We start from the raw sequence: 25,438 nt of genomic DNA, 5'->3' as shown, positions 1-25,438 counted from the left end.
GGAGCTTCCTAGTAGGGATGCCACCTGTGAAGCCCACATAACAGCCAACCTCTTGCAACCTCTAAGCTGAGGGCCTCATTGGGGGAAGGAGGCACTCCCTCCCTAGGAGACCACAAGATTCTGAGAGAGAAGGTATCAAGAGCTCTAGACAGCTGGTGGCAATCATGTAGGTGCCATGGAGACTGCCATGTGTGTTTGCTCTCCATGTTGTACATGGCAGAGATGTTGTCCTCGATTATGCTCCTGTCTGTGCTGCAAGTTCCTCTTCACCTCAGAGCGGAACTGCACCTGCTTCCCCTGCCCTTACAAGGATGAGCGCAACTGCCAGTGCTGCCACTGCACCTGCTCCGAGAGCCCCAACTGCCACTGGTGCTGTTGCTCCTGGGCCAATGACCCCAACTGCAAGTGCTGCTGCACGGCCAGCAGCAACCTCCAGTGCTACTACTACGAGAGCCGCTGCTGCCGCAATGCCACCATCACATTCCACAAGGGCCGCCTCCGCAGCATCCGCACCTCGTGAGTGTCCAGAGCCCTGGGGTGCCCTCAGCCACCGAGGGCTCCCAAGGCCCCCTACCCCACCATTTCTCTATCCGAACAAAGGAGTTCAAGAATTTTGTAGCAATCAAGCGTGTCCTAAACAGCCAATAGCCACATCTAGCCCGGAGTTCCAAATCCACTTCCCACCCATCATGTAACGAGCACTGCGCTCTCTCACCTGCCCTAGATAGGAGGACCGGATACTTAGTGCATAAGCCACCTGCCAGGCACTGCACGTGTGACCCCAGACAACCTTCACCCCACACCTACCACGCCAGTGAGGAAACTGAGCCTTTGAAAGGTTAAGTTGCCCAGGATCACCTAACTAGTAAGATGCAGCTTGATTTTGAACCCAGACTCTGTGTCTTACCTTAAAAATGCTGTACTGCAAAGTGGAGAGTATAGCGTCTGCCGTGATTTGGTGGGTATGGGGATTAATGCATGTGCTTTGTCATATATTATGTGATATAGAAATATAAGTTGTCCTTTTCCTCCCTCCTTTGAACTTTTGATACCTTAACAATTATTGGAAAAGTTAACAACTTCCACAGGCCACTTTTGACCCTTATGTCCTTATAAGTACCCCAGATGGCCATCAACTCCTGCCAGGCTTCTCTTTCTATCTGGAAATCATGCAGCTTGGGGTCTCAGTTACTTGCATGGGGCATTAACCTTCTGTGTCAAGTACTGCATGTCCTCCTCTTGTTCTGATGGAGGCGGTCCTTTTATGTCACATTTGAGGGGAGTCTGGAGTAGCAAAGGCAGACTTCTTAGATGAGAAATGATCAAAGATCAGAACTATAAGATGGCAGCATTAGAGAGGCAGAAAATGAAAGGCAGATTTAAAGCTTTTCAAAGCTGGAAAAACAATTCTATGAGCAAAGATTCAGTGAATTCAAGAGAAAAATAGGATCCATTTTGCAGTTCAGCACTTGATAGATGCTTAACAAATGTTACTCTCCATTCATGGATCTCTCGTGGTCTATGCATGAGTAGAGAACCCAGGGGTCTTGGATATAAGTCCAAAAGTTCTCAGGTGCAGAAAGCAGCATCCACACTCCTCTCTCTTGACTCAACAGCCCCATCTGCATATCAGCAATGGAGGGTCACTGACCACATTTCAACAGAGGAGGGATGAGTTTTGTGCTTTGGGAAGATGCCTTAGGTCAGTAGCTCCCAAACTTTGCTTCACATTAGAATTCCCTGGGGATCTTTATAAGGGTCCTGACTTCAGGGTATCACCTGGTCTGGGGTATCACCTGAGCATCAGAATTTTAAAAGCTTCCAGGTGATACTAAAGAACAGATGGCCTGGAGGGAATAGGAGGGAAGCTGGGAGACCTACCAGGTGACCCAGGTGGCTCTCAGGTACTAGAGGAATAGGCCTAAATTGGAAGGAGGGGGCTGTACAAAATAGGAGAGACCCGATATCTTGGCAAGAAGGCAAGGCTGCTGGGTTTGGTGGCTAGCTGGGCATGGAACCATGGGCACTGAGTGCCCAGGACCAAGCCTGAGGCTTTCAGAGGATGGTCAGAGATGCTACTGCAAGTGTCAGGAGGTGGGCTGTGGGTACACTGAGGTTTATCTTCCAACTGCCCTCTCTCCTGGTTTCTGAATCACTGCCTCCCTGTTCCTCATTGCCATTTCCTGCTCAGCACCTTGCTCATTCAGTCCCACTCATGTCTCGTGCAACTCTTTCTGACTTTCTCATTTCTTTCTTACTTCCTTTTTCATCTCCACCCCAGATCCCTGGGCTACCTGTTTCTCAGCCCTGGTCTCTCTCTCTTCCCCCACCATCACCCTCCCTCCCTCCTTCTTCCTGATTTCTCATGCTGTCTCCCTTGATATTACACCATGATTCTCAGAGTCCCACCTTCTTGAACTAGAGAAGGTCATCCAGCTACCATGTGTACGACTTACTGTACCTCCAGTGAGTCCATACAGGGCCCAGCACGAGACTGAGAAAGCAGAGAGGGAATGGAGCTAAGGACATTGAGAACAGCAGGCTTAGGACCCAGCATCCAAATCCCTGAGAGATGAGCTTCCAAAGGAGCCTGAGTGTCCACAAGAGGCACTCTCTGTCACCACAGGGCCAGTCCCCTCCAGTATGCTTGGGTAACAACTTTGACTACCTGGGCTCTAAGATATAGGTTCCTGGCTAAGGGATGGGAAAGTAGATAGGGGCATACAGGGACTGCAAGAAGCCAGAAGCAGAGAATAATGCATCCACAATGTCAAGATCAAAACCCAAATATCACTAATATGAACAGAAGAGAAGAGACAGGAATAGTCACAAATTGTGTATCTGCTTCCATTTCCATCCTCACAGCCAACTTACTTATTTTCAGAAACTGCTTTTGCCCTGATTATAGCCTCTTAGAACACGCACTTGAATTTTATAAAGTATGCTTGTACTTCATCCATGGTTCTTAGAATATATAAAATCAGCCTCAGCTATTAGACAAAGAATCAACACACACACAGTCACACACACAACAGTAAAAGAGCACACTTCTCCTGGACTTGACCATGGTTGTCCTCCACTGCGAACGTTAGTGGATAGTACCAGAAGGGAGTGATTGAAGTGGCTACATCCATAGAGTCCTTTCTAGGTAACAGCAGTTAAGCACTTTATTACGGATTACCTCATAGAGACTTTGTAAAATTCTCATGAAGGATGTAGGATTGTGAGCTTTGGGCTCTAGATAACGGAGGAGGAAACTGAGAATGGGAGAGGGAAAGAAACTCATCTCGAAAGTGCAGCTCTAAAGGCTGCACTCCACCAGGACCAATCCGCCCCTAGAGCCTTACCTATCAGTCTGCTGATTGGAACACACGGGTTTGAGGCTTGGCTCCAGGACAGAACTCCTGGTGTCCTGGGAAGGACACTTTACCCATCCATTTTAACACAAAAAAATAATGATGATGTCAGTGCCTGCCAAGCAACCCTCACCAAGAACACAGCTGTAGGCAGACAAGATTGGATTTACTGAGTCATTGCTGCAAGTGAGAACATACACCACGGTTAAGAGGGAAATGTCTCAGTATGAAGACCTCAGCAAGTTATTATGGGATTTAGCCTCGTTTTAGATGAGGAAGTGGGGGTAGAGCTCCTAGTGGATATCTGGATAAAAATCTTGTCTGCAAGATGGGAGGTAGACAGGCTGCCTAACATTGCAACTGGTGAAAAAGCAGCACCCTCCCACCAAAAAGGATAGGCCAGGTTTGGTCATTTTTGTGGCCTGGACAATATTCTTGTTTTGCCAGCACTCAAACAGGATGAAGCAGTCTTCTGCTTTGCTCCATCACAGTTTCAGAATGGCTTTGTGGGGTGTTGTTATTCTGTGATATTACCAATGGGCATATCACTCAGCCAACATCACCCCAACCCCAAGGCCCCGCTAGCACTGCCAGGCCAGTCTCTTCTGTTTTCTCCTGCTCAAAAATCACAATGTGCGGTTGTCTTCTACCTACTCTGTTCCAGGGGCTGCTTTCAAGCTTTGTGGGTATTAAATGTAATTTTGATCCCCTCCAGAAACTCTATAATGTGACTACTAATTTTATAGCGAGGAAAAAGGCAGAGAGGGGTTAATTAACTGACCTGAGGTTACCAAGCTAAAAGAATAGCCTGGGCAGGTTTAGAACTGGGGAGCCCTGGCATGGAGCCCTGGCCTGGAGCCCATGCTCCCCGCCTTCACACTGGCCTGCCTCACAGTGATCCACCCCCCATCCCAGTTCTTTTAGGGGCAGGAAACGGGGTGAGCTCTGGAGCCTGCCTCCTAAAGCCCTCCCCACATCTGCCTCTCCTTCCAGCTCCAAGACTGCACTGCGCATCGGGAGCAGCGACACCCAGGTGGACGAAGTGAAAACAACGCCCCCAAACAGCAACCTGGTGGAACATCTCTCATGCCCCATGTGCAGCCGGCTGCGCCTGCACTCGTTCATGCTGCCCTGCAACCATAGCCTGTGTGAGAAGTGCCTCCGACAGCTGCAAAAGCACGCCGAGGTCACCGAGAACTTCTTCATCCTCATCTGCCCTGTGTGCAACCGCTCGCACTGCATGCCCTACAGCCACAAGATGCAGCTGCCTGAGAACTACCTGCGCGGGCGCCTCACCAAGCGCTACATGCAGCAGCATGGCTACCTCAAGTGGCGCTTCGACCGCTCCTCTGGGCCCATCGTCTGCCAGGTCTGCCGCAACCGGCGCATCGCCTACAAGCGCTGCATCACCTGTCGGCTCAACCTGTGTAACGACTGCCTCAAGACCTTCCACTCAGATGTGGCCATGCAGGACCACATCTTTGTCGACACCAGCACTGAGGACCAGGACGAGAAGATCTGTATCCACCACCCGTCCAGCCGCATCATTGAGTACTGCCGCCACGACAACGAGCTGCTCTGCAACTTCTGCAAGACAGCTTTCCACAATGGCCATGACACCATCAGCCTCATCGATGCCTGCTCCGAGAGGGCCGCTGCACTCTTCAGCGCCATCGCCAAGTTCAAAGCAGGTACTGGTCCCCTTCCCTCTCCTGCACAGTAACTCCTAGTTCAGGAACTCTTGGGTAAAAGGGCTCTGGGAAGCTTGGGGAGTCTTCCCCATCTAGTGGGGCAGCCCAAGCACTGAGAAACACTTTTCTAGGCTGCAAGGCACTGGCCTAGTGTGCACACCTGGCAACCACCAGCAGCCTCTGAACCAACCTGTGCCTTGGTTTTTCTCATCTGTAAAACAGGCATAGTAATAGTAATTCCTTTGGGTGGTAGTGAGGACCAAATGGGTTACTTATGTGTAGCATGCAAAAAAGTATCTGCCACATAATTAGCACAGAAAGATTCTATAATCTTGATTATAATCTTCATGACCTTGGACCTCAGTTCCTCCTTTGGAAAGTGATAAATTTGATCTTCTAGTATCTGTGATACGAGTATCTAGTATCTAAAGTGTTTTGTCACTAGAGTTGGATGTCTTTGGTATTTTCCCAATTTGCAGAAGGAAAGAATTAAGTCAATGTTGAAGTCTCACTAGCAGGCACCTGGGTGGCTCAGTGGGTTAAAGCCTCTGCCTTCGGCTCAGGTCATGGTCCCAGGGTCCTGGGATCCAGGCCCACATTGGGCTCCCTGCTTAGCAGGGAGCCCCCTTCCTCCTCTCTCTCGGACTGCCTCTCTGCCTACTTGTGATCTCTCTCTCTGTCAAATAAATAAATAAAATCTTTAAAAAAAAAAAAAAAAAGAAATCTCACTAGCATGCATATTTCAGGAATACCTCCATTACTCAGTTGCTTCTTCTAGGAACTATTGTTTATCAATTGATATTTAGTCTGTCTTAGAACCACCACCAGGGAAGTGTTTATATTAAAGAAATTCTATGGGAGCCACAATGCCAAGCAAATGGGTAGCCCCTTGGTTTCCTAGTGGGTTTTCTTAAGGTAGACTCACTGCCTGGGCATAGCTGCATTCTCTAGGGCCTCAGCATAGGGAAGGGGCTGCTGCCTACTGTCTGCTGTAACCACAGGAAGCCTAGGTTTTTAACACAGGAGAAACCCAAGATAGTTTTCTGAGTCCAAGGCACCTAGAAGTCAGACAATGGAATTCAATTCAATGTAAGGGGATACCAGTACAAATTCCAGGGAGCCCAGCAATTGGAAGGGGACAGGGATCTATTTATCTATTTATCCATTTATACGTAGGTAAAGAATTTAGCCCTGTCCATCTTTGCTAAAGAAACTACCACCTCCCCCCCAGTTTTTTTAACCAGGGTTCAAACTTGCTCTTAAGAACTGAATTCACTGTTGGGGAAGGTGCCATAAATCTGCATTTTTTACAGATCTTCAGGTAATTCAAAAGCAGATGACCTGACAATACATTGAGAAACTCTGGGCCCTGGAGGGAAGATCAAGTTTGGGCCAATTGATTATATCTGTGGTGTTGACCCCAGCTGCACATGGGAACCCTCTGGGGAGCCTTGATAACAAGGACCAGCAACAGTGGGATCACCCAGGAGCCTGTTAGGCATGCAGCATCACACTGCACCCATAGCAATTTCATGGGAATCTGCATTTTTAAAAAATATCCTCAGAAGATCCCTTGGACTAGATTCTAAATGCAGCTACAAACTGCCTTTTCTGGATTCCTGAGCCCTGACTCAGGCCAATTCAGAATCTCAGCAAGTGAGGCCAAGAATAGAGTTTTCTTTAAAGTTTCCTAAGAAGATTCTGACGCTCACAGAGGGCTGAAAACCACTGTTGGAGCAACTAAGAACATAGACTTTGGAGTCAGACAAATAGAATTAGAGACAGGCCTTGGTTTCTCCCATTTACTTGCTTTGTGACACTGAACCAAAACTTAATCTCTCTGAACCTTAGTTTTCTCATCTGTAAATGGGAACAATATCTTCCTCATCGGAAGATAAGTGTTGTATATGATAATACAGGGATGTGACCCATAATATGTGTATCATATAGATCTGGTCCATAATAAATGTTTAATGAGCAATAGCTACTTTTAAGTGTACTGCCTGAAAAAGATGTTGATTTAACTGTGATCTAAGACCAGCTCTTGCAAAGCTGCCATATTTATAAGACCGGAGGAAGGGTGCTTCTGGCCTCCTCTTTCTTTTCTCCTGGTGCTGCCTCTTTCCTCCTCATCTAAGGAATTTTTAATCCTACCTCTCAGGACTTTACATAAACTTAATCCCTAATAAAGCAAGGAATTCCCTATGCAGGTGTCTTTGGCAGTCAGTGAGTAACTACTGAATAGTAAATAGGATAGTATTTATTTAATAGTCAAAGAAATTCATGAATAATGTGGAATTTCAACTGCCGTAAGCCACAGTAGGGTTTGAGTTGGGGAGAGCAGGGAGCACTTCTCAGCACCTCTGCAATCACCCTGATTGTTTCCTGTTCAGCCCCCATCTGCACTGCTTCTGAGCCAGTATGAGGGAGGAGGTGGGCAGAGGAAACAGCAGCTTCACAAAAGCGGCCAGAGAGTGTCATGTACCCCAAAGATGTTAGAAAATAGGGCAGACAGGCTTTCACTCAATAAATACCTCCCAAGCCCTTCTATACCCCTTAGTCATAGTGATAACCAAGACAGCCACAGTCCCTGTTCTCATGGTCCAGCAGGACTCCTGGATTTCTCTTACTCAAATGCACATTATTATTACAGTGGCTACCACTGAGAGAGGTCTAGCTTACTGTGTACCAAGGACTATGTTAAGAACAAGTACAAAAACTCTGGGGCACCCTACTCCTGAGTAAAATTTGGTGAGAATTATAGCCCATGAATTCACTACAAAGTTGACCATTCAGGGGAGGATCTTACCTTTAGACTAGGCCACAGAAGGTTGACACATCTTCACATAGTTGTCACTGCCTGATGCCTAAATCCCTGTAAAGCCAAAACAGGCGCTCATTTCACAGAGATGCGCTACATACTTTCTTTCAGAGAATCCTCTATACTATAGTATTATTGAATTTATGAGTGCCTTGAGCATCGGTGCCCTCTCATATTCATATATGTATCCCTAGTACTTTGGAAGGCATATGACCTCTAAGAGGTGTTTAGTAAATGTTTGTTGAATGACTGAGTGAATTTATAATCCAAAAACCACATAAGAGGATACAGGAGAAATTGGGGTTCTCCTTGAAGTGCAACAGTGGACTCTTTCTTGGAAGAAAATAGGGGGAAGGCAAGATAGAGAGCCCCCCTGATTTCCTATTGTTGTCTAGGGCTAGGTTTTTGGTGAATGAGGCAAGGCAGCATTTAGAAGAAGTCATCAAAAATTTAGTTCTTTCACACACAGAAAACTAGTCACTTTGTGACATCACCTCTTCTGAAGTCCCACATGCTGATAAGTGAAGTCTGGTAAAAACTCATATCAAGGATGGCCTTGAATTGTCAGTTTCGACCCAGGGCTACAGAGACTACTATAGCTCTAACTGTGCCGGGAAAGAAAGGCTGTTATTCCTGAGGGAAGCATTAGACAAGGAGGCCAAGAGGGGATTCCTGAGGGAGGCCAGATGCACCTCATAAACCTGTTCTAGCCTATTTCAGTTCAACTATAAGTGCCTTCCCTCCCTCTCTGCCTGCTTCCATGGGGTCCAAGGGAATTCGCTCCAGTCTTCTACTGGCTTTGACATCTGGGGAGAGGAAAATTTTAACCAAAGTAACTAACCTGGTTGTTTTACAGTCCGCTATGAGATTGATAATGACCTAATGGAGTTCAACATTTTAAAAAACAGCTTTAAGGCCGACAAGGAGATGAAGCGAAAAGAGATCCGAAATGGATTTCTCAAGCTGCGCAGCATTCTACAGGAGAAGGAGAAGTCTATCATGGAGCAGATAGAGAATCTGGAGGTGTCCAGGCAGAAGGAGATTGAAAAATATGTATATGTAACAACCATGAAAGTGAGTGAAATGGATGGCCTGATTGCCTATTCTAAGGAAGCCCTAAAAGAGACAGGCCAGGTGGCGTTCCTGCAGTCGGCCAAAATTCTGGTGGACCAGATTGAAGATGGCATCCAGAGCACCTACAGGCCTGACCCACAGCTCCGGCTACACTCCTTGAACTGCATGCCCTTGGACTTTGCTGAGCTCTCCAGTGCCATTCACGAGCTCTTCCCCACAGGACCCAAGAAGGTATGCTCCTCAGGGGACTCCCTGCCCTCCCCCTATCCCATGCACTCAGAAATGATGATTGCCAGGAAGGTCACTTTCAGCACTCACAGCTTCGGCAACCAGCAGATATACCAACGAAGCTCCTCCTTGTTGTCCTTCAATGTCACCAACGGTGAGAAGGCCAAGATGGGTCTGGAAGCCTATGGGAGAGCCCAGTCTGCAGCACCCGCTAAACCCACAGATGGCCTCTATACCTACTGGAGTGCAGGGGCAGACAACCAGTCTGTGCAGAATAGCAGCAGCTTCCACAACTGGTACTCATTCAATGATGGTACTGTGAAGACCCCAGGCCCAATTGTAATCTACCAGACTCTGGTGTATCCTAGAGCTGCCAAGGTAAGAAAGGCTCTGGTCCCATGGGGAAGGCAGGGGAATGTGAGGTACAGAGTAGAGGTGGGTAGTCAGGAAAGGATGCACTTACCTCCTTGATCTCTAGGGTCCGGTCACTCTAATCTGTTCCTCTGGATTCTTCATGGTGAACCCACTGAAAGGGATAAGTTCCTAAAATCTTAAATACCTCAAGATTAGCTTAAACCAAACAATGTATTTAATTCATAGTCATTAATACATCTGAAAGCTCCAACCCCATATCAAGGGTAACCCAATTTGGGAACCAAAGTAATTTGAAGAAACTGCTTGGAGGGTGTTATATTTCCCAGGGGAAATCCTGTAATAGTAGAGAGAACGCAGAAAATCAAATTAGAAATACAGGCTCCATTATCTATCATCTGTGATTCCTCCAAAGTACTACCTTTCCTAAAGAAAGGCTCCATACTCTCCATGGTTCAGAAAGAATGGAAGGGTAAGTCCCAATAGAATTCCGATTCTTATACCTGAGATTCAGATTTCGGGGGTGTGAATCTCTCACAGAGCCCTACAACTGCTGTCATCTGACTTCAGGGAGCATGACTCCACCTTGACTCTCTTGGCCTAACATGGACAAATGACCTTTCCCTTAACATTCCTTTCAAGGGTTGCCTGGAAGGCTCAGTGGGTTAAAGCCTCTGTCTTCCACTCAGGTCAAGATCTCAGGGTCCTGGGATCAAGCCCCGCATTGGGCTCTCTGCTCAGCATGGAGCCTGCCTCCCCCTGGCCTCCCGTCTGCCTCTCTGCCTACTTGTGATTTCTGCCTGTCAAATAAATAAATAAAATCTTTAAAAACAAAACAAACAAAAAACACATTCCTTTCAAATCCAGTTGAACCTAAATTGAACTGTTTATAGAATGTGTTATTAAGATTCAGGTTGAGAAACAGATTAACTTGCAATTAGATACTTTATTAGAGCAAACCTTGCCTCTCTTAGGGTTCCCTAAAGGAAAATCTCCCAGGCCAGCCTATGGCCTGCTTTCATGTGGCAGAACCCATATTTTGCCCCCATAATCTGAGAACACTCCCAAAACCTTTGAGCATCCTTGAAGTCAAAACCATTGATTCTCAAACATTAATGTGCCCCTGGAGGTCTTGTTAAAATGCAGATTCTGTTTCAATGGGTCTCAGAGGGCCCTGAGATTTTGTGTTTCTAACAACCTTCCAGGTGTTGCCATTGCTGCCAGTCTGCAAACCACACTTTAATATCAAAGGTCTAAAAACAAGAAAATGAAAGCCAGACGCTGACCAAGATTTACTTTGCTATTCTCCTGAGACATCATAATCTATGTCTTAGAGTCTATAATTGCCAGCAAGAATGACCTTACGTTGCAAAGTAGAATATACCTTCCCACAGGCTCTCAGACACAGCAAAGTATATCTGCCCTTCACAGAAGAGATGCCCGTAACTGAGCAGGTGAACCTTCATTTCCAAATGATCCTAGATCAGCAAAGCCTGAAGTGTGTGTGACACTAGCTCAGTGATGGCCTTAGGTCTCTCCCTGTATCCTAGACTGTTTAGGAGATTGGCAGTTTCTTGCTCTGGAAAGGAAGAACTGGTGATGGTAGCTCCATACTTGGGCTTGGAAAACTGTCGTCATACCACATCACCAGTTAGTGGTCCCTGGATAAGCCCAAGAAAGGGACCTACACAGGAAAACCTAGTCAAGACACTGTCTGTCAAGGGAGGACACCTAAACCTACTGCCAAATAGTGGTATTTGATGTGAAGATACCATTGATCCCCATTAGGATTGTAGAATGGAGTTTACAGGGGAACCATAATGCTCAGTAATGCCCACATGAAATCTGTGTTGACTTCTCTCACAAATGATGGTTGAGAGTCCTCTTTAGGCTTTTGGCATAAAAACATTCTCAAAGTTTGTCTTATAACTTGTCAATATGCATCTGAAAAATCCTAAGGAGTTTTTTTTTTTTTTCTAAAAACTCAATCTTATTTCTAGAAATCGTTCCCAGAGAAATGATTAAAATTTCAGATGAAGATTCATGCCCTAAAAGTCTTCACTGCATCATTATTTATTAGAGTGTAAAGTTAGAAACCACCTAAATGTTCAACTTTAGAAGGATTAAATCACTTACGGGATAGTTATTAAACTGGTGCTTTTTAAAGTTTTTCATAAGATAGGGAAATATGTAAAATATAAAAAGTGAAAGAAAGTAGGAATCAAAGCAATATAATCCAAACTATATGTATCTCTGTGTGTATGTTTCAAAATTGGAAAGAAATTAATTATTAACTGAACTTTAGAATTATAAGTGATATTTATTTTCATCCTTTATATTTTTTCTGTATTTTCCAAGTCTTTTACAATGAGTATGTTAGTTTTGGTAATCAGGAAAAAAGTTAATTTTTATTGATGAATTATATAAATTTATAAAAGATTTTGAAAGTATAAATATAAAAAATAACTATATATAGTCATAAAAATCTATGCACTTATGAGTAATTATAAATTAATTTTATAAACATAACATTTGAATTTATTAAAACTTAAAGAATGCAATATCTATTTAGAAATAGAAGCAGTATAAAATATTTATATGCCAGGCACAAACTGCTAGTTGTTAGTATATCCCTTTGCAAACATTGATATTTCATGTTTTGAGTGTGAACATATATTCTTCATGACTTGGGTAAGTCTTTTCACCTCTCTGGTACTCTACTTCCTTGTGGGTAAAACAGAGGGATGGAATAGATACATTTTTCATCTTCTAGTAGTCTGTGGTTCTATTAGAATTTGCTAAATGTAACCTTCCTGAGCCTCAATTGTGAAGTGGGATAATAAAATCTCCCTTCCAGGATGTTGTGAAGACTAGGTGAGTTAGGCAATGTCAGACACAGAATCTGATGTATAGAAGGTGTTCAATAAATGGGAGCTACCTTACTTAGCTGTGTCAGGAGACCAGTGGTCATCGCCATTTGACTGATGGTAACAGAACCCAGAGGAGCATTCTTCTGTTCTTTAAATACATCACAAGCTTCAGGTCAGGCCCTATCAAGCAGCCTTTCAAGACTGTTGCACATAGCTAGGCCAAAACCCTCAGCAGCTGGAGGAGATGGGGTCAGCTTGAACTCATCTCACTGATAGTTAATGACACAAATCTTTATGGGAAAGAAAGCTGAATGGTGTATATTAGTATCACACACACATGTTCATTGTTTCATAGGTTTACTGGACATGCCCAACAGAAGACGTGGACTCCTTTGAGATGGAATTTTATGAACTCATTACTACTCCTCCTAATAATGTGCGGACAGAGCTTTGTGGGCAAATTCGGGATATAATGCAGCAGAGTCTGGAGCTGCACAACTTGACCCCCAACACTGAGTATCTGTTTAAAGTTAGAGCCATCAATGACAATGGTCCTGGGCAATGGAGTGACATCTGCAAGGTACTGTGCACATTTTTTCTAAGACATACTATCTTTACCAGCTCTGATGCAGCTCTGTTAGGATGATCACAAGATCACAGAACCTACTGTGTGGCTTCCCCCTCTAATCCCAGAAAACTTGTTAACTCAGGTGAAAGAGAAGGCTGCTGGCCTCAACCAACTTGGCAAATGAGGCCTGAAAATTGTTAGTTCAGTTAGATTAAAAAAACATTTGGGCCAGGCGGTCTTTTAGGATGTAGAGATTCAGAAGAAAGTAAGATATAATCCTTGCCTTCAAGGACCTCAAGGTCTATTAAACAGATAATTGTGGCATAAGAAGGACAAAAAGAGAGCTCATTATTAGCCCTGGTGGTGACTCAGAGCAATTGTACAGTACCAAATTCAACAAACATAAATACAGGACGCATACAAAAAATAATTTTAGTATAAATGTGTCTCATGCAATATTCTGGACATAGCTATAGTAAAAATTTTTATTTACTGTTTATCTGAAAGTCAAGGAATAGCCACTGAGCATGGTCTCCCAAAAGGAAGGGACAGGATTATTCCTATCTTCTTTGTGATGTAAGGCTGACTCTTCTTTATATCCCCAGGGGATATACATTCATGAGTATAATTTTACTGATACTCAAAGAAGAAAAGGAAGAAAAATATCAAGACTTCCCAGAGCTATCTTACTGTATAACCATGATGATGTTCTTTGGGATAAGATTAGTATGGCTTAATCAGGGATTCTTTAGAGGAAAGATAGTCCATTCATTTCAGCATTTGACAAGGGAAATTATGGTACAGAGTGGAGTCTCATGAGACCACTTCCAGCCAGGACATACATCTGATCCCCACGGGACCTGACAAGGAACTGATTGCTTGTTCCTCTCCCTTCCTCTCTCTGTCTCTCTGTCTCTGTCTGTCCTCCCTCTGCCCACCCTTCTATGTCTGCTTCTGTCTGAATCTGTACCACTTTCAGCTAGTTTGTAGTATCTCCTCCCCTAAATTCAGCTTGCTTGTAGTTTTGAATTGTCTCGGCCCAATTTCTGGCCCAATTGTCTCGGCCCAGATTGTGTGTGACCAACACAATCTGACTAGCAATGCTTCCTTTGTCTCGGGGCCAATGTTTGCAATAGAGAATCTGATTGGTTGCTACCTCAATCTGATTGGTTGGGGACGCAGGGGGAGGGGCAGGATTATGCTGTTGGCCAGTATACCAGTAGTAAATCTGCTGAAGGTGGAGGCTCTCTAGTCCCTCCGGACTGACTCTGGGGTCAGTCCTCTCGTGCACTCCTTCCTGCTCCCACAGAGGTCAGACACTCCCCTGGGAAGGAAGTGGGATGAGAAAGTCAGTCATGCTTGCTGCTCCTCTTGCTCTACCCCCACCAGATCCCCTGTCAGGCAGGTGCCTCAGAGCCCAATATTTGTTGCCACCCTTCTCTCCCAAGCATGGAACACCCATAGCTGCTACCATAATTTGCAGTATGTCCTTTGGACTATGGATTTTTCCTTCCTCTAATTCCCACCGCTGTCTAATATTTTAGGAATACCTCAAAAATGTCTTGCCCATGAAGGGCACTCAATGCTGTTACAATTTTTTTTTCCCCTGTATCTCCTGTCATTTTTCCATGCTAGGGTCAAGGACAGGGGTTGAGAGACTGAAATGTGTTGGCCCTTTTTAGGTAGATGTTTTGTCCTTCATCTTGAGCTCCAAACCCTGAAAATAAACTTCATGTCTAACTCATCTCTCTTTCTCCCACAATGCTTACCACAGCACTGTGCGTATCGCAGGTTCTTAATGGTTATTGAATGAATACATGACTGAAAATATGACCAAACAAATGAATATATGAATGAATGTCTAAATTAAAGAGTGAAGAAATAAAATTAATAATTACAAAGTACCATAAGAAGCCTGAAAGCTAAGTGTTTTATGCAATCAGTCAAGAAATAACATTCCCCCTAAAATTGTGTTTATGCGATTAATTTGTACTCCCTATATGGGAAAGAAACTCATTCCAGTTTCTTTGCTTTTTAACACAATTTCTAAATGAGCAGAGCACTAATTAATGAGGTTTTCTGGAAGCTTCATTTTTATCTGACTCGCAAAGCTGCAATATAGATTTTTCCTTCAAAAGTAATTCTTCCTCCCTCTTTGTGATTATATTAGCATTCTAGGGGAAACACTGGCTTCCTTAACATTTGTCATGATTTGCATAAGTAAAGGCTTCAATAGCAAATGAAAATAAGATGGTGTGTTTGAATGACATTTATAAAGCTTCATAAAAGTAATGACTTCAGTTCTTTCCTATAAAATCGAAATACTTTTCCTTTGGCACTGGTTCTATGCAGGTATTCCTGAAAGGTTTCATTTAAAATGCTGTAATGAGGTAGCCGAATCATTTCTTATCCAAAATACAATATTTCCATCATCTGTACTTTTGAAAAGGAAGTGAAATAACACCTTTCATATTTGATTTTCATAGTCTGTGACTTGCTGATTTTAAGGGATTTTATTGGAAGTATAATACATGAAGCATGAAAATTAACTTGAATGCTTTTTAAAGGTCCCATTTATTGAAGGCTGACTCGATGTCAGACCCTGTCTATTATCACTGATCTACCAACCACTGGGGGTGGGGAGTTATTGCCTCTATTTTACAGATAAGGAAACTGAGTCTCAGGAAGGAAAGTGTCTGCCCTCATGTAAATTGAAGGAGGAGTTGAATGGGAACCTAGGTTTCATCCAAGCTGGAGTTCTTTGTCCTCTGCTCCACAGTCAGATTCAGCTAAGTCTGGGCTAGGGGGGCCCCACCCTGGGGACAAGGCATCCCATGCTGGGAGAATGTTGTTGTCCAAGCCAACAACAGTGAGAATGGGACTTTTTTTTTTTTTTTTGAGAGGCGAGATTGGGCATTGCCTGTCCTGGTGTGCCTAGCCTCAACTCCACTAGGCTATAAGTCCCAGGATGGCAGGTGTCCTGCTGGTCTTTCTCACTCCTCTTGGCACACAGCCCTCTACCTCTAACATCCAAGAGCCTAACTGATAGTTTTGAAGGAATGGAGAAATGTGTTTTTTAGACAAGTCATGTATCTTTTAGCCTGTTTCTCCTCCTGCTCTTCCTCTGGTCCCCAGGGTCCCTCCTGACCACCAACCCCATTTCATTTCTGAAAAGAGCCTCTTTACTATGTCTCCCTCTGACTTCAAATCTCTGCTAACTTCCAGGAAGACTTCCCATGACAAATCGAACTTTCCATCTATGCATTGGTTTCCTATTACCACCGTAACAAATCAGCATCTTAAACTATGCATATTTACCTATTATCTTATATTGGAGAATGGAGCTCCAAAATGGGTATCACTGAGTAAAATCAAGCTGTGAGCAAGGCTGTGTTTCTTCTGGAGACTCTGGAAGTCTATTCTCTTGCGTTTTCCAGCTGCTAGCAGCGGCCCACATTCCTGGGCTCATGGCCCCTTTCTGCATTTTCCAAACTGGAAACATCAGGCTGAGTCCTTCTCACACACACACACTTCTCATACCTTCTCACACTCCCTGGCTCTCTTCTGCCCCTCTCTTCCAACTCAAAGAACTCATAATTACACTGGAACCACTTGATGATTCAGTATATTCTCTGTCTTAAAACCAGCTGACGAGGAAACTTAATTCCCCTTTGCTGTGCAACATAACATGTTCCCAGGTTCCCGCGATCATGATGTGGGCATCTTTGGGGACCATTACTCTGTCTGTCACAGTCTGTAAACCAGATGTCCCCTGTTATATCAAAGTTGGAAGTAAAAATTCAGGCCCAACAATTGTCACAAACTGCTACTGTTCAGGGGCTTTCCTGATAGCTCTTTAGGAAATGCTCCCACCCTTGCCCCCAGTCATCCTCTCAAATTCCTTCTCCATCTGTACTGGGAGCCACCCCTGGTGTGTCTCCCATGTGCTCAGGAGCCCTGCCAGCTGCTACAAGTTGGTACAGTGCTGCTCCCTTCCTGCCCAGGCTGGAACTCCAAGCACAGAGCCAGGCTGCCCAGCCTTCTGGGGATCTTACTTTGTGGTTTTACCTCAGTACCTACATCAGACCTTCTGTCTAGGCTGATAGCCGCATCTTCAGGAGGTGGGGTTGCAGGCCAGTCAAAGGGATCAACACTATCCCACTCTCAGAAATAACTGCCCAAAACCTACCACACACCATACACATACTCATAGTGGCTTCCTGCCCTGAAATGAAATAAAAATGGGCTTGCACTCTATCTCCTTAGAATTGGTTCTTTGCCATGAGCTCCTCAATCTTCATGCAAATAGAACCCTATTAGTCTCTTCCTACTTGCTCAGCAGATAGACTTGAGCCCTGGAGTGAGAATAATTTAGGTCAAGCCAGACCTATTATTTTTAACCTCATACACAGCAGGTTCAGTTAATCATACACTTCAGTTCATGATCCATTTTCAACATTGGTTTATGCAAGGCCCTTTTCTTGTCTCTGTATGTATTCCTTTTTGTGGCCATTCCTTCCCAGACATCCATTCCAAAACTGTTTATGTGGATCTTGTTGCTTTTATCAGTTCTTACATGGTGTGTACTCTTTTGAATGTGTTGGTAATTTGTACAAACAGTATTGGGCCACAAAGCTTACTTTGTTTCTTACCTCTTATCCATGAACACTGGGTTTTTATGCTCTAGCCCTGTCGTTATGCACACTCAGCCCCATGTTCCTGATGCTGTCTTCTTTGGGCACCACATTCCTGTCCACTCTGTCAGGATGGACACTCAGGTGACCTCCTATAGTGCTGCAGTGAAGAGCCTTTTCCCCAACACTTTGTGGGCAGGATGGAGGTGTGAGAAATTCTCTGGAACATTGTATTTGTTGGCTAGAGCTGCCATACCAGAATGCTACAAATTTGGTTGGCTTAAACAACAGAAATGTATTTTCTCACAGTTCTGGAAGCCAGAAATCCCAAATCATATTGTTGGCCAGTCTGGTTTTCTCAGAGACCTCTCTCCTTGGCTTGCAGACACCTGCCTTTTTCCTGTGTCCTCACATGGCCTTTTCTCTGTGTAGAACACCTCTAGCAGATCCCTGTGTATCCAAATCTCCTACTTTTATAAGGACACCAGTCCTTTTATAAGGATCAGGGCCCTCCCTAATGACCCCATTTCAACTTAATCTCTTCTTTTTTTTTTTTTTTTTTCCGGAAAAAGGGCACATTTTATTAATCCTCAAGTTCCTTAGCAGATTAATAATAAAAGTTTCGTATAGTTATCAATAAGTCCAACTGCTGGGCCCAAAGAAAATGCTAATTATTTTAAGGTGAGTTAGCTTCTTTTTCATCTGATTCATCATCCATAACCTGTTCTACACCCTCTACTTCCGGAATATAAAACTGCAGCATGTTCTGAATTCCATTTTTAAGAGTAATGATTGAACTGGGGCAGCTGGTACAAGAACCTTGGAGTTTGAGGTGTACGATGCCATCTTCAAAGCCTTTATAGATCACATCTCCTCCGTCTTCCTGCACAGTTGGCCGTATTCTAGTATCTAACAATTCCTTAATCATTGCCACAACTTCATCATCTTCTTCAGATCCTGCTTCTCCTGAAGATGTTTCCTCAGTAACTAAGGGTAAGCCAGAAGCAAAGAAATCCATGATTGTTGCATAAATATCTGGTTTCAGTAAATTCCAGTCTAACTCTTCACTTTCCTTTGTGACAGTGATGAAATCTGGTCCAAAAAAGACACTTTTTACTCCTTCAATTCTAAATAACTGCCTAGCCAGAGGGGAGCGAAATGCTGCAGCTTGTGTGGGAAAATCCATGGTCCTTGTCTCAAGAACTGGTTTTCCTGGGATAAACTTTAAACTGTTGGGATTTGGAGTATCTTGTGTTTGAATAAACATGTGTCTCACTGTGTTACATAAGGTTGCAGGCAGTGGGAAAAGTGGTTTATGTACAAACTGATGCAGAAGCTGTTTCTTAATGGTGTATGGATTCATCATAGGACAGAATCGCCTACGCAGCCCCGCAGCAGCAACCGCCCAACTTAATCTCTTCTTTAAAGGTCCTCTCTGCATCAAAAACAAATGATGTGCTGTATGGTGACTAACACAACATAATAAATAAATAAACAAATAAATAAATAAATAAAGGTCCTCCCTCCAAATACTGTTTACCCTTACACAACACAGGTTTGAACTGTGTGGGTCCACTTATACACTGATTTTTTACTGTGCAGGACGTATTTTCCCTTCCTTATGATGTCTTAATAACATTTCCTTGCTCTATCTTTATTATAAGAATATAGTATATAATAAATATTAAAAATATGTGTCAGTTGAACTTTTATGTTATCAGTAAGGCTTCTGGTCAGCAGTAGGCTACTAGTAGTTAAGTTTTGGGGCACTAAAAAGTTATACATGGATTTTCAACTGTGCAGGGGGTCACCACCCTTAACCCCTGCATAGTTCAAAGGTCAACTGTATAGGCACATGCTGAAGTACTAGGGATAGGGCTTCGAGGTATAAATTTTGGGAGGACACAATTCAGCCCTTATCAGATATATACTATGAGTGAAATTGCTGGGTTGTAGAGTATGTGCATACTTGATGTCAGTAGATGCATGTATGGGTCCATATGGAATGAACAAGGACCCTCATAACCTAGGGCCCAAATTCATTGTGGGCACGATCCAGCTTTCTATTATTTTGCTAATCCAATAGGTACAAAGTGCTGTCTCCTTATTGTTTGAAATTTCATTTCATATACTTGTTAGTTTTCAGGATTTCCTCTTCTCTAAATAGCCTGAAAAATATCCTTTGCCCATTTTTCTATTGCATTTTTCGTTTTCTAGGTGATTTGCAGGGTGTCCCGATATAGTCCAGATAATGGTTTTAGACATTGTTAATATCTTCTCCATTCTGACATTTGTCTATTAACTTTGCTCACAGTGTATTTCATGAAACAGCAGAAAATTTCCACTTTGATATGATCAAACTCATCAATTATTTTTCCTTCTGGTTTGACCTTTTGAAGTTTTGTTTAAGAAAGTCCTTCCATAGGCTTAGATCACAAAGATAATCTCCCACATAATTCCTTTATTAACTTCAGTTTTACCTGGCAAATTTAGAGCTTTCATCCATCCAGAGCTCATCCGTGTAGTACTGCATAGGGATGCACTACTTTTGACCATTTAGTGAGCCACTTTTCCCAATAGCATCCACCAAGCAATATCTTCTTCATTCGTATATGGTAAAGGTATCACTACCATCTTACATTAAAGTGACATATATGTAGGGGTCTGTCTCTGAGCTCTCTACAGCCTCCTGTAGAGAGGAGGCTGTCTATTTCTATATCAATACCACACTGGTTTATTGTTTAACCTCAGCTTTGTGCTCTGACTTGATGAACTGCTAAGGTAAGTCTGCCCATTACCCTTCTTTCTTAAGGTTTATTTAAATAATCATAAAAATTTGTTCCTTCATATAAATTTTGGAGTAAGTAAATTGAATTCCTGAAAAAAAAAAAAGAAAAAAAAAGACGAACATCCAGAACAGAATTTGATTAAGAAGGCATTGAATCTCTAAATTAATTTGGAGTCATTTGATATTTTTGTAATAGGTCTGACATTTATTCAAATCATCTTCAATGTGCTTCACTTGGGCTTTTAAATTCTTCTCATAGAGGTATTATATGTTCCTGGTTAAACTAAATAGTTTGCAGACTTTTGTAGATATTATGAATATTATCTTATATTTGATTATATTTTCTAATGTATTGCTGGTTTAAAATAAAAACTACTGGTGTTTAGGCATTAATCTTGATTCCAGCAATCTTTTTAAAAAGATTTTGTTTATTTGAGATAGAGATAGAGTGAGTGAGAAAGAGAGCACGAGGGGTCAGGGGCAGAGGGAGAAGGAGAAGCAGTCTTCCCACTGACAGGGAGACTGATGTGGGACTCTATTCCAAGACCCTGGGATCATGAGCCAGGCCAAAAGCAGATGCTTAATTGACTAAGCTGCCCAGGTGTCCCAGATTCCAGCAATCTTGATAAACTTCTTTATTATTCTGAGAGTTTATCAGCTGATTTTGCTTGTTTTTCTAGGCTATGACCTATCATTTATGAATAATGATAGTTATAGCTTTATCTTACAATCCTTGAACATCTATGCCTTTTCTTTCCCTATACTTTTGGCTAGGGGCATGAGTCCTACAGAAAATACAAAATGAAATACTTGGTATCATTGTCTTATTCCTGATCTTAATGCTTCTCCATTGAACTGCGATGATTTTGTATTTAGCTTTGGTAGTATAATTCTCATTAAGGAAATTTCTTTCTACTTCTAAATTTCTGAGAGCTGTACAATCTTATGCCTTTTTTGTATTGTTTGAGACAATCATATGACTCTTCTCCTTTAGGCCTTAATGAAATGAATTACACTGATTCTCTGGTGTTAAGCTTGACTTGCGTTCATAGAATAAACCCTGTGTGATCATGATGTGATTATTTAACATATTTGGTTTTAGTTAGCTCATATTTTATTTTGAATTATTGTACCTATGGTCATAAGTGAACTGGACCTATAATACTTTGCTTATATTGTTTTTATCTGGCTTCAGAAACAATAGTTTATTAGCTTATAAAATGAGGTAGGCAACTTTTGCTCTTTTCCTGTTTTCTTAACAACTCTTCCCTAAAAGTTTGTTAGAATTCATTTGGAAAACCATCCGAGCATTTGGGCAGGGAAGAGGATGTCAACTGCCATTTCAAATTCTTTAGTATCTCAAGGTCTGTTCTCTATTTCTTTTGTCCTGTTTCATCTGATCCATTTGTTCATAAACATGCCCCAATCCTCACTGCCCCACTCACACACCACACATGATCTTTCTCTCTGGAGACCCTGACTACTTTATAGCAGAATTCAAATCCCCTATGTTTCATGAGTCAATTCCCAACCCCACCACAACCCTGTTATCCCTTCATTATCACCCCTGATAGTTTGATGTGTATATCTTACACTATATCCACTATCTTTACCAAAGCTGTCTCTCTGCATTATCTCCATCTTTATCCAGCGATGGGCAACCTAGTGTTATGCATGTAATATGATCTTTACCTTGTATGAAGCCCTGTTTTCTTTAAAATTAAAAAAATTTGGTAAAAGTAAATGGCATAATGATAATAACTGTCCATTTCTTTTTTTGCCCTTTCCTTTTGAATGCAAATATAAAAAGTTAAAAGCTTTGCATATAGGGACATTGTACAAACACCACTCTTCACCACCCAAACTGTATCCCTACCCCATCTGCCCTGTGAGTCCTGATCTATCTAGATAGAGCCCACTGATCCAGTGGGTTATCCCTCATCCCTGGATCTCAGCCTCACTTCCTAAATGCCTCTACAGTAAATGTGTACTGGGAAGGAACAGGAATGCTGCCAGACCAGAAGCCTGGAGAAACCCAGCACCTTCAAGGTAAAGCAGGGAGAGCCACTGTAGGCTGAGTTGGTTAGATCTGTAGGACACTTGCCCAGCACAGTCTGCTCTTTCCAGATAGCTCTGACAGTTCATGGCAATCAAAGACAGTGTAAAGCATCAGAGAGAGGCAATTGGCAGATTTACAAATTGTGGTTCTATTCACCTTTCATCCACTTCTCTGAGAACCTTCTCTTTACCTTAACCAGTGTTGGGGTTACAGAGGTGAAAGACTTATCATCACCTCTACAACACAGTCAAGTCGTTCAGTCTGTTAAGAGTCTGAATTAATGGAATTTACAAATTATAACAGCTATGACAGAAGGAATTTTCAGGGACTGAGGGGACACTCTGGAGGACTGCTCTATGAAGAAGCCCACCTGAAGTCACAGCACTCAGTTAAATGCGGTGCCTTAAAGGAAGTAGAAACCGGTCTCCAAAATCCCAGTCTCGCCACATATTAGGAGTATGACTTTAGAAAAATGAAAAGCTACCTGGTCCTCCTAAGCCTCAGTGTCCTCATTCATACAAGGGGGTCAGCGGCACCTGCTTCATGTGGCCATCATGAGGAGTTAATGAGATAATGTGTGAGGGTCTGGTACGTGGTACTGGCCGAGCTCCTGGAAGCTACTATTTTCCCTGTGGCTGGTGTCATGGCTCTTTGCTTCTCATTGCAGGTAGTAACCCCAGATGGGCGTGGGAAGAACCGAGCTAAGTGGGGTCTGCTGAAGAACATCCAGACTGCCCTCCAGAAGCGCTTCTGAGCCCTCTACGAGCAAGCAGCAACCTCAGCGATGCACACCCACCCAACACACACATATTTTTCTTACCACATTCTTCAGTGAGGTTGCAGATGATGTTCCCAGGACCTCTGAGTCTTCTAAGACCTAATAAAAGGAAAAGCCTGATGTCATGGCTCACTGTTTGTTCACTATTTTGGAATCAAGACGTAAAACATTCAGCAAGTCTGTCACCTCCATTAGCTCAGGACTAAGCCTAGGCTTAGAATTCTGTGGTGTTTTATATATGGCAGCCACAGGCCTCTGGGTAGTAAAAAGGGCACCCTCTTTGCAGTCAGGCCCTCTGGGTGAGCATCCTGACCCAAATCTAACTAGCTTTTGGTGTTTGGGCAAGTCACTGATTGAGGGGGAGCTCCTTACCTCACCATGTAGTCTATTTCAACAGTAAGCTGCCGATGTTGTTAGAATGCTCTCCCAACTACAGAGCCTGAACTTGCCTTCCCATAGCTTTATCCCATGGTCTGAGGTCTGCCTCTGAGCCATAAAGAATGAGAGCACTCCCTCCTCTCTACACTCCTGCTGGTCCCTACAACAAAGGAGGAACAGTGGAATACCTGGTTGGAGGCTCCTTTATGGTCCTTTGAAGCAAGGCAGGAAAGAATGACAGAGTCACAGGACAGCTCCAGCTTCATCACAGAACCTGACCTGGCCCTTCAGACAATAGGAAGCCCCAAGGGTTTCTGGCCTAACAAGGCCCATCTTCCTGGAATGACCTTCTTCTGAGCCCTACCCCATTTCTGCCAGGAAAACACCACCAGTTCTTAAGACACAGTTCAACCACTTCTTGGAAACCTTGGCTGATTCCCTAGGTCAGGATGACAGCTCCCTCCTCCCCTGGATGCTCACTAAGTACAAATTTTCCGCCCCCGGCTCCCATCCTCCACAGAAACATCTATTCCAGCCCTTGAAACTCAGGTGCTCGCATCTATCCCCAGTCTGTAGGGCAGAGATGGGATCTCATTCATTCGGTCCTCAGTGCCTGGTTTGATGTTGCTCATTCAGCACATCAGTACTGGGGTGGGACAGAGTACTGCCGGAAAGCCATGCACAGAATGACCCTCCTCTGAATGTCCCCACATATCAGTCTGCATGCCAAGGCTCTACACAGGGAAGTGGAAGTGGGCATGGAAAGAGGCAGTCACTACTCACCACCTTCTCTAATCCCATCCTTTTCATGAGTTGCCCTGCTGATAGCTCTAGCTTCACCCTAGAGCCACTGCTTTACCACACTTTATTTTGTCCTGAGCCTCAACGTCAAAGCCAGGGAAGGCCTCTTCCCGTGAGAAGTCCCCACTGAGGATCTTCTAATAATGTGAGATGAAGTTGAGCAGATTCTGCCCCGCTTCCCAACAGTATTACAAGAAGAAATCCCCCAGGGAGCTTCGTTATGATCCTATTACTGTAAATGATGGCTTGAATCCACCATCGGATTTGGTATTACCATATAATCATTTCTGTAAAAGGCTTCAGAATCATCATTAGCACAGGGAGCAAATTAAATGACATGCCAGTAGGGATTTTACTACTGATAAACTAAAATGAAATTAAACTAACAAAAAGAGAGTGGTATGAATATTGCATTACAATGATCACACCTACACACAGCGCAAGTGTGGCCAGAATCAGATAAGCCACAGCACCCTGATTCTGCCTCTCTGGAGAACACAAGCCTTACCTTCAGTGACCACAGCAGTTGGCTGCATTCTCTGGGGCCCACCTAACCAGTAGGATTCTATCAAACGCAAGACATGATTGGCATTGGACCCCCTGCACATCATGCGGCATGCCCCCCACCCAGGGTCCTTCCCAAGGTATAAAAAAGGAGGCAGGGATCTGGTTTTAACACTAGCTCTTCACTAACTGGCTGTGTGACCTTGAGGAAGTCCCTCTCGCACTCGGGGTGTCAGCTTCCTCATCTATCCAATGATCTGGTTTGATGTGCCATTTTACAGATGATCTTTAATGAAATGAGAATAATGCTCCTCTCTCTGGCTCTCAGGATTGTCCTCAGTTTCAAATAAGCAGTATAGCTGACAGCATGATACAAAGTGGAAAATGCTGTTAAAGAGGATGGTTTTTTTTTTTTTTTAGATTTTATTTATTTATCAGATAGAGATCACAAGTAGGCAGAGAAGCAGGCAGAGAGAGAGAGGAAGGGAAGCAGGCTCCCTGCTGAGCAGAGAGCCC

At 43.5% G+C, this 25,438-nt stretch overlaps 2 protein-coding genes across 2 annotated transcripts; one reads left to right on the top strand and one right to left on the bottom strand.

The window, feature by feature from the left end:
- TRIM42 (tripartite motif containing 42) lies at positions 1 to 23,358 on the top strand. Its single transcript, XM_004745497.3, has 5 exons — positions 1 to 516; positions 4,350 to 5,047; positions 8,725 to 9,548; positions 12,768 to 12,992; positions 23,129 to 23,358. The coding sequence occupies exons 1-5, from the start codon at positions 176 to 178 to the stop codon at positions 23,213 to 23,215; spliced, it is 2,175 nt and encodes a 724-aa protein (XP_004745554.1). The 5' UTR covers positions 1 to 175; the 3' UTR covers positions 23,216 to 23,358.
- LOC106005134 (NFU1 iron-sulfur cluster scaffold homolog, mitochondrial) lies at positions 18,183 to 19,035 on the bottom strand. The gene has a single exon (XM_045088846.1). The coding sequence runs from the start codon at positions 18,978 to 18,980 to the stop codon at positions 18,291 to 18,293; it is 690 nt and encodes a 229-aa protein (XP_044944781.1). The 5' UTR covers positions 18,981 to 19,035; the 3' UTR covers positions 18,183 to 18,290.
- Positions 23,359 to 25,438: the final 2,080 nt, after the last annotated feature.

This window comes from Mustela putorius, unplaced genomic scaffold, assembly GCF_011764305.1.
Source record: "Mustela putorius furo isolate JIRA1106 unplaced genomic scaffold, ASM1176430v1.1 tig00003834_pilon_pilon_pilon, whole genome shotgun sequence".
NCBI classification, from domain to species: Eukaryota; Metazoa; Chordata; class Mammalia; order Carnivora; family Mustelidae; genus Mustela; species Mustela putorius.
Note: the sequence above shows the minus strand (reverse complement) of the source record. Positions and strands in the feature narration are given on the sequence as shown.

Bases quoted from the DNA above. Each gene is read 5' to 3' on its own strand.
- TRIM42 (XM_004745497.3), top strand. From the start codon at position 176: ATGGAGACTGCCATGTGTGTTTGCTCTCCATGTTGTACATGGCAGAGA. The intron at 9,549-12,767 runs GTAAGAAAGGCT...ATTGTTTCATAG, and splicing joins TGTATCCTAGAGCTGCCAAG to GTTTACTGGACATGCCCAAC. The intron at 12,993-23,128 runs GTACTGTGCACA...TTCTCATTGCAG, and splicing joins AATGGAGTGACATCTGCAAG to GTAGTAACCCCAGATGGGCG.
- LOC106005134 (XM_045088846.1), bottom strand. From the start codon at position 18,980: ATGATGAATCCATACACCATTAAGAAACAGCTTCTGCATCAGTTTGTA.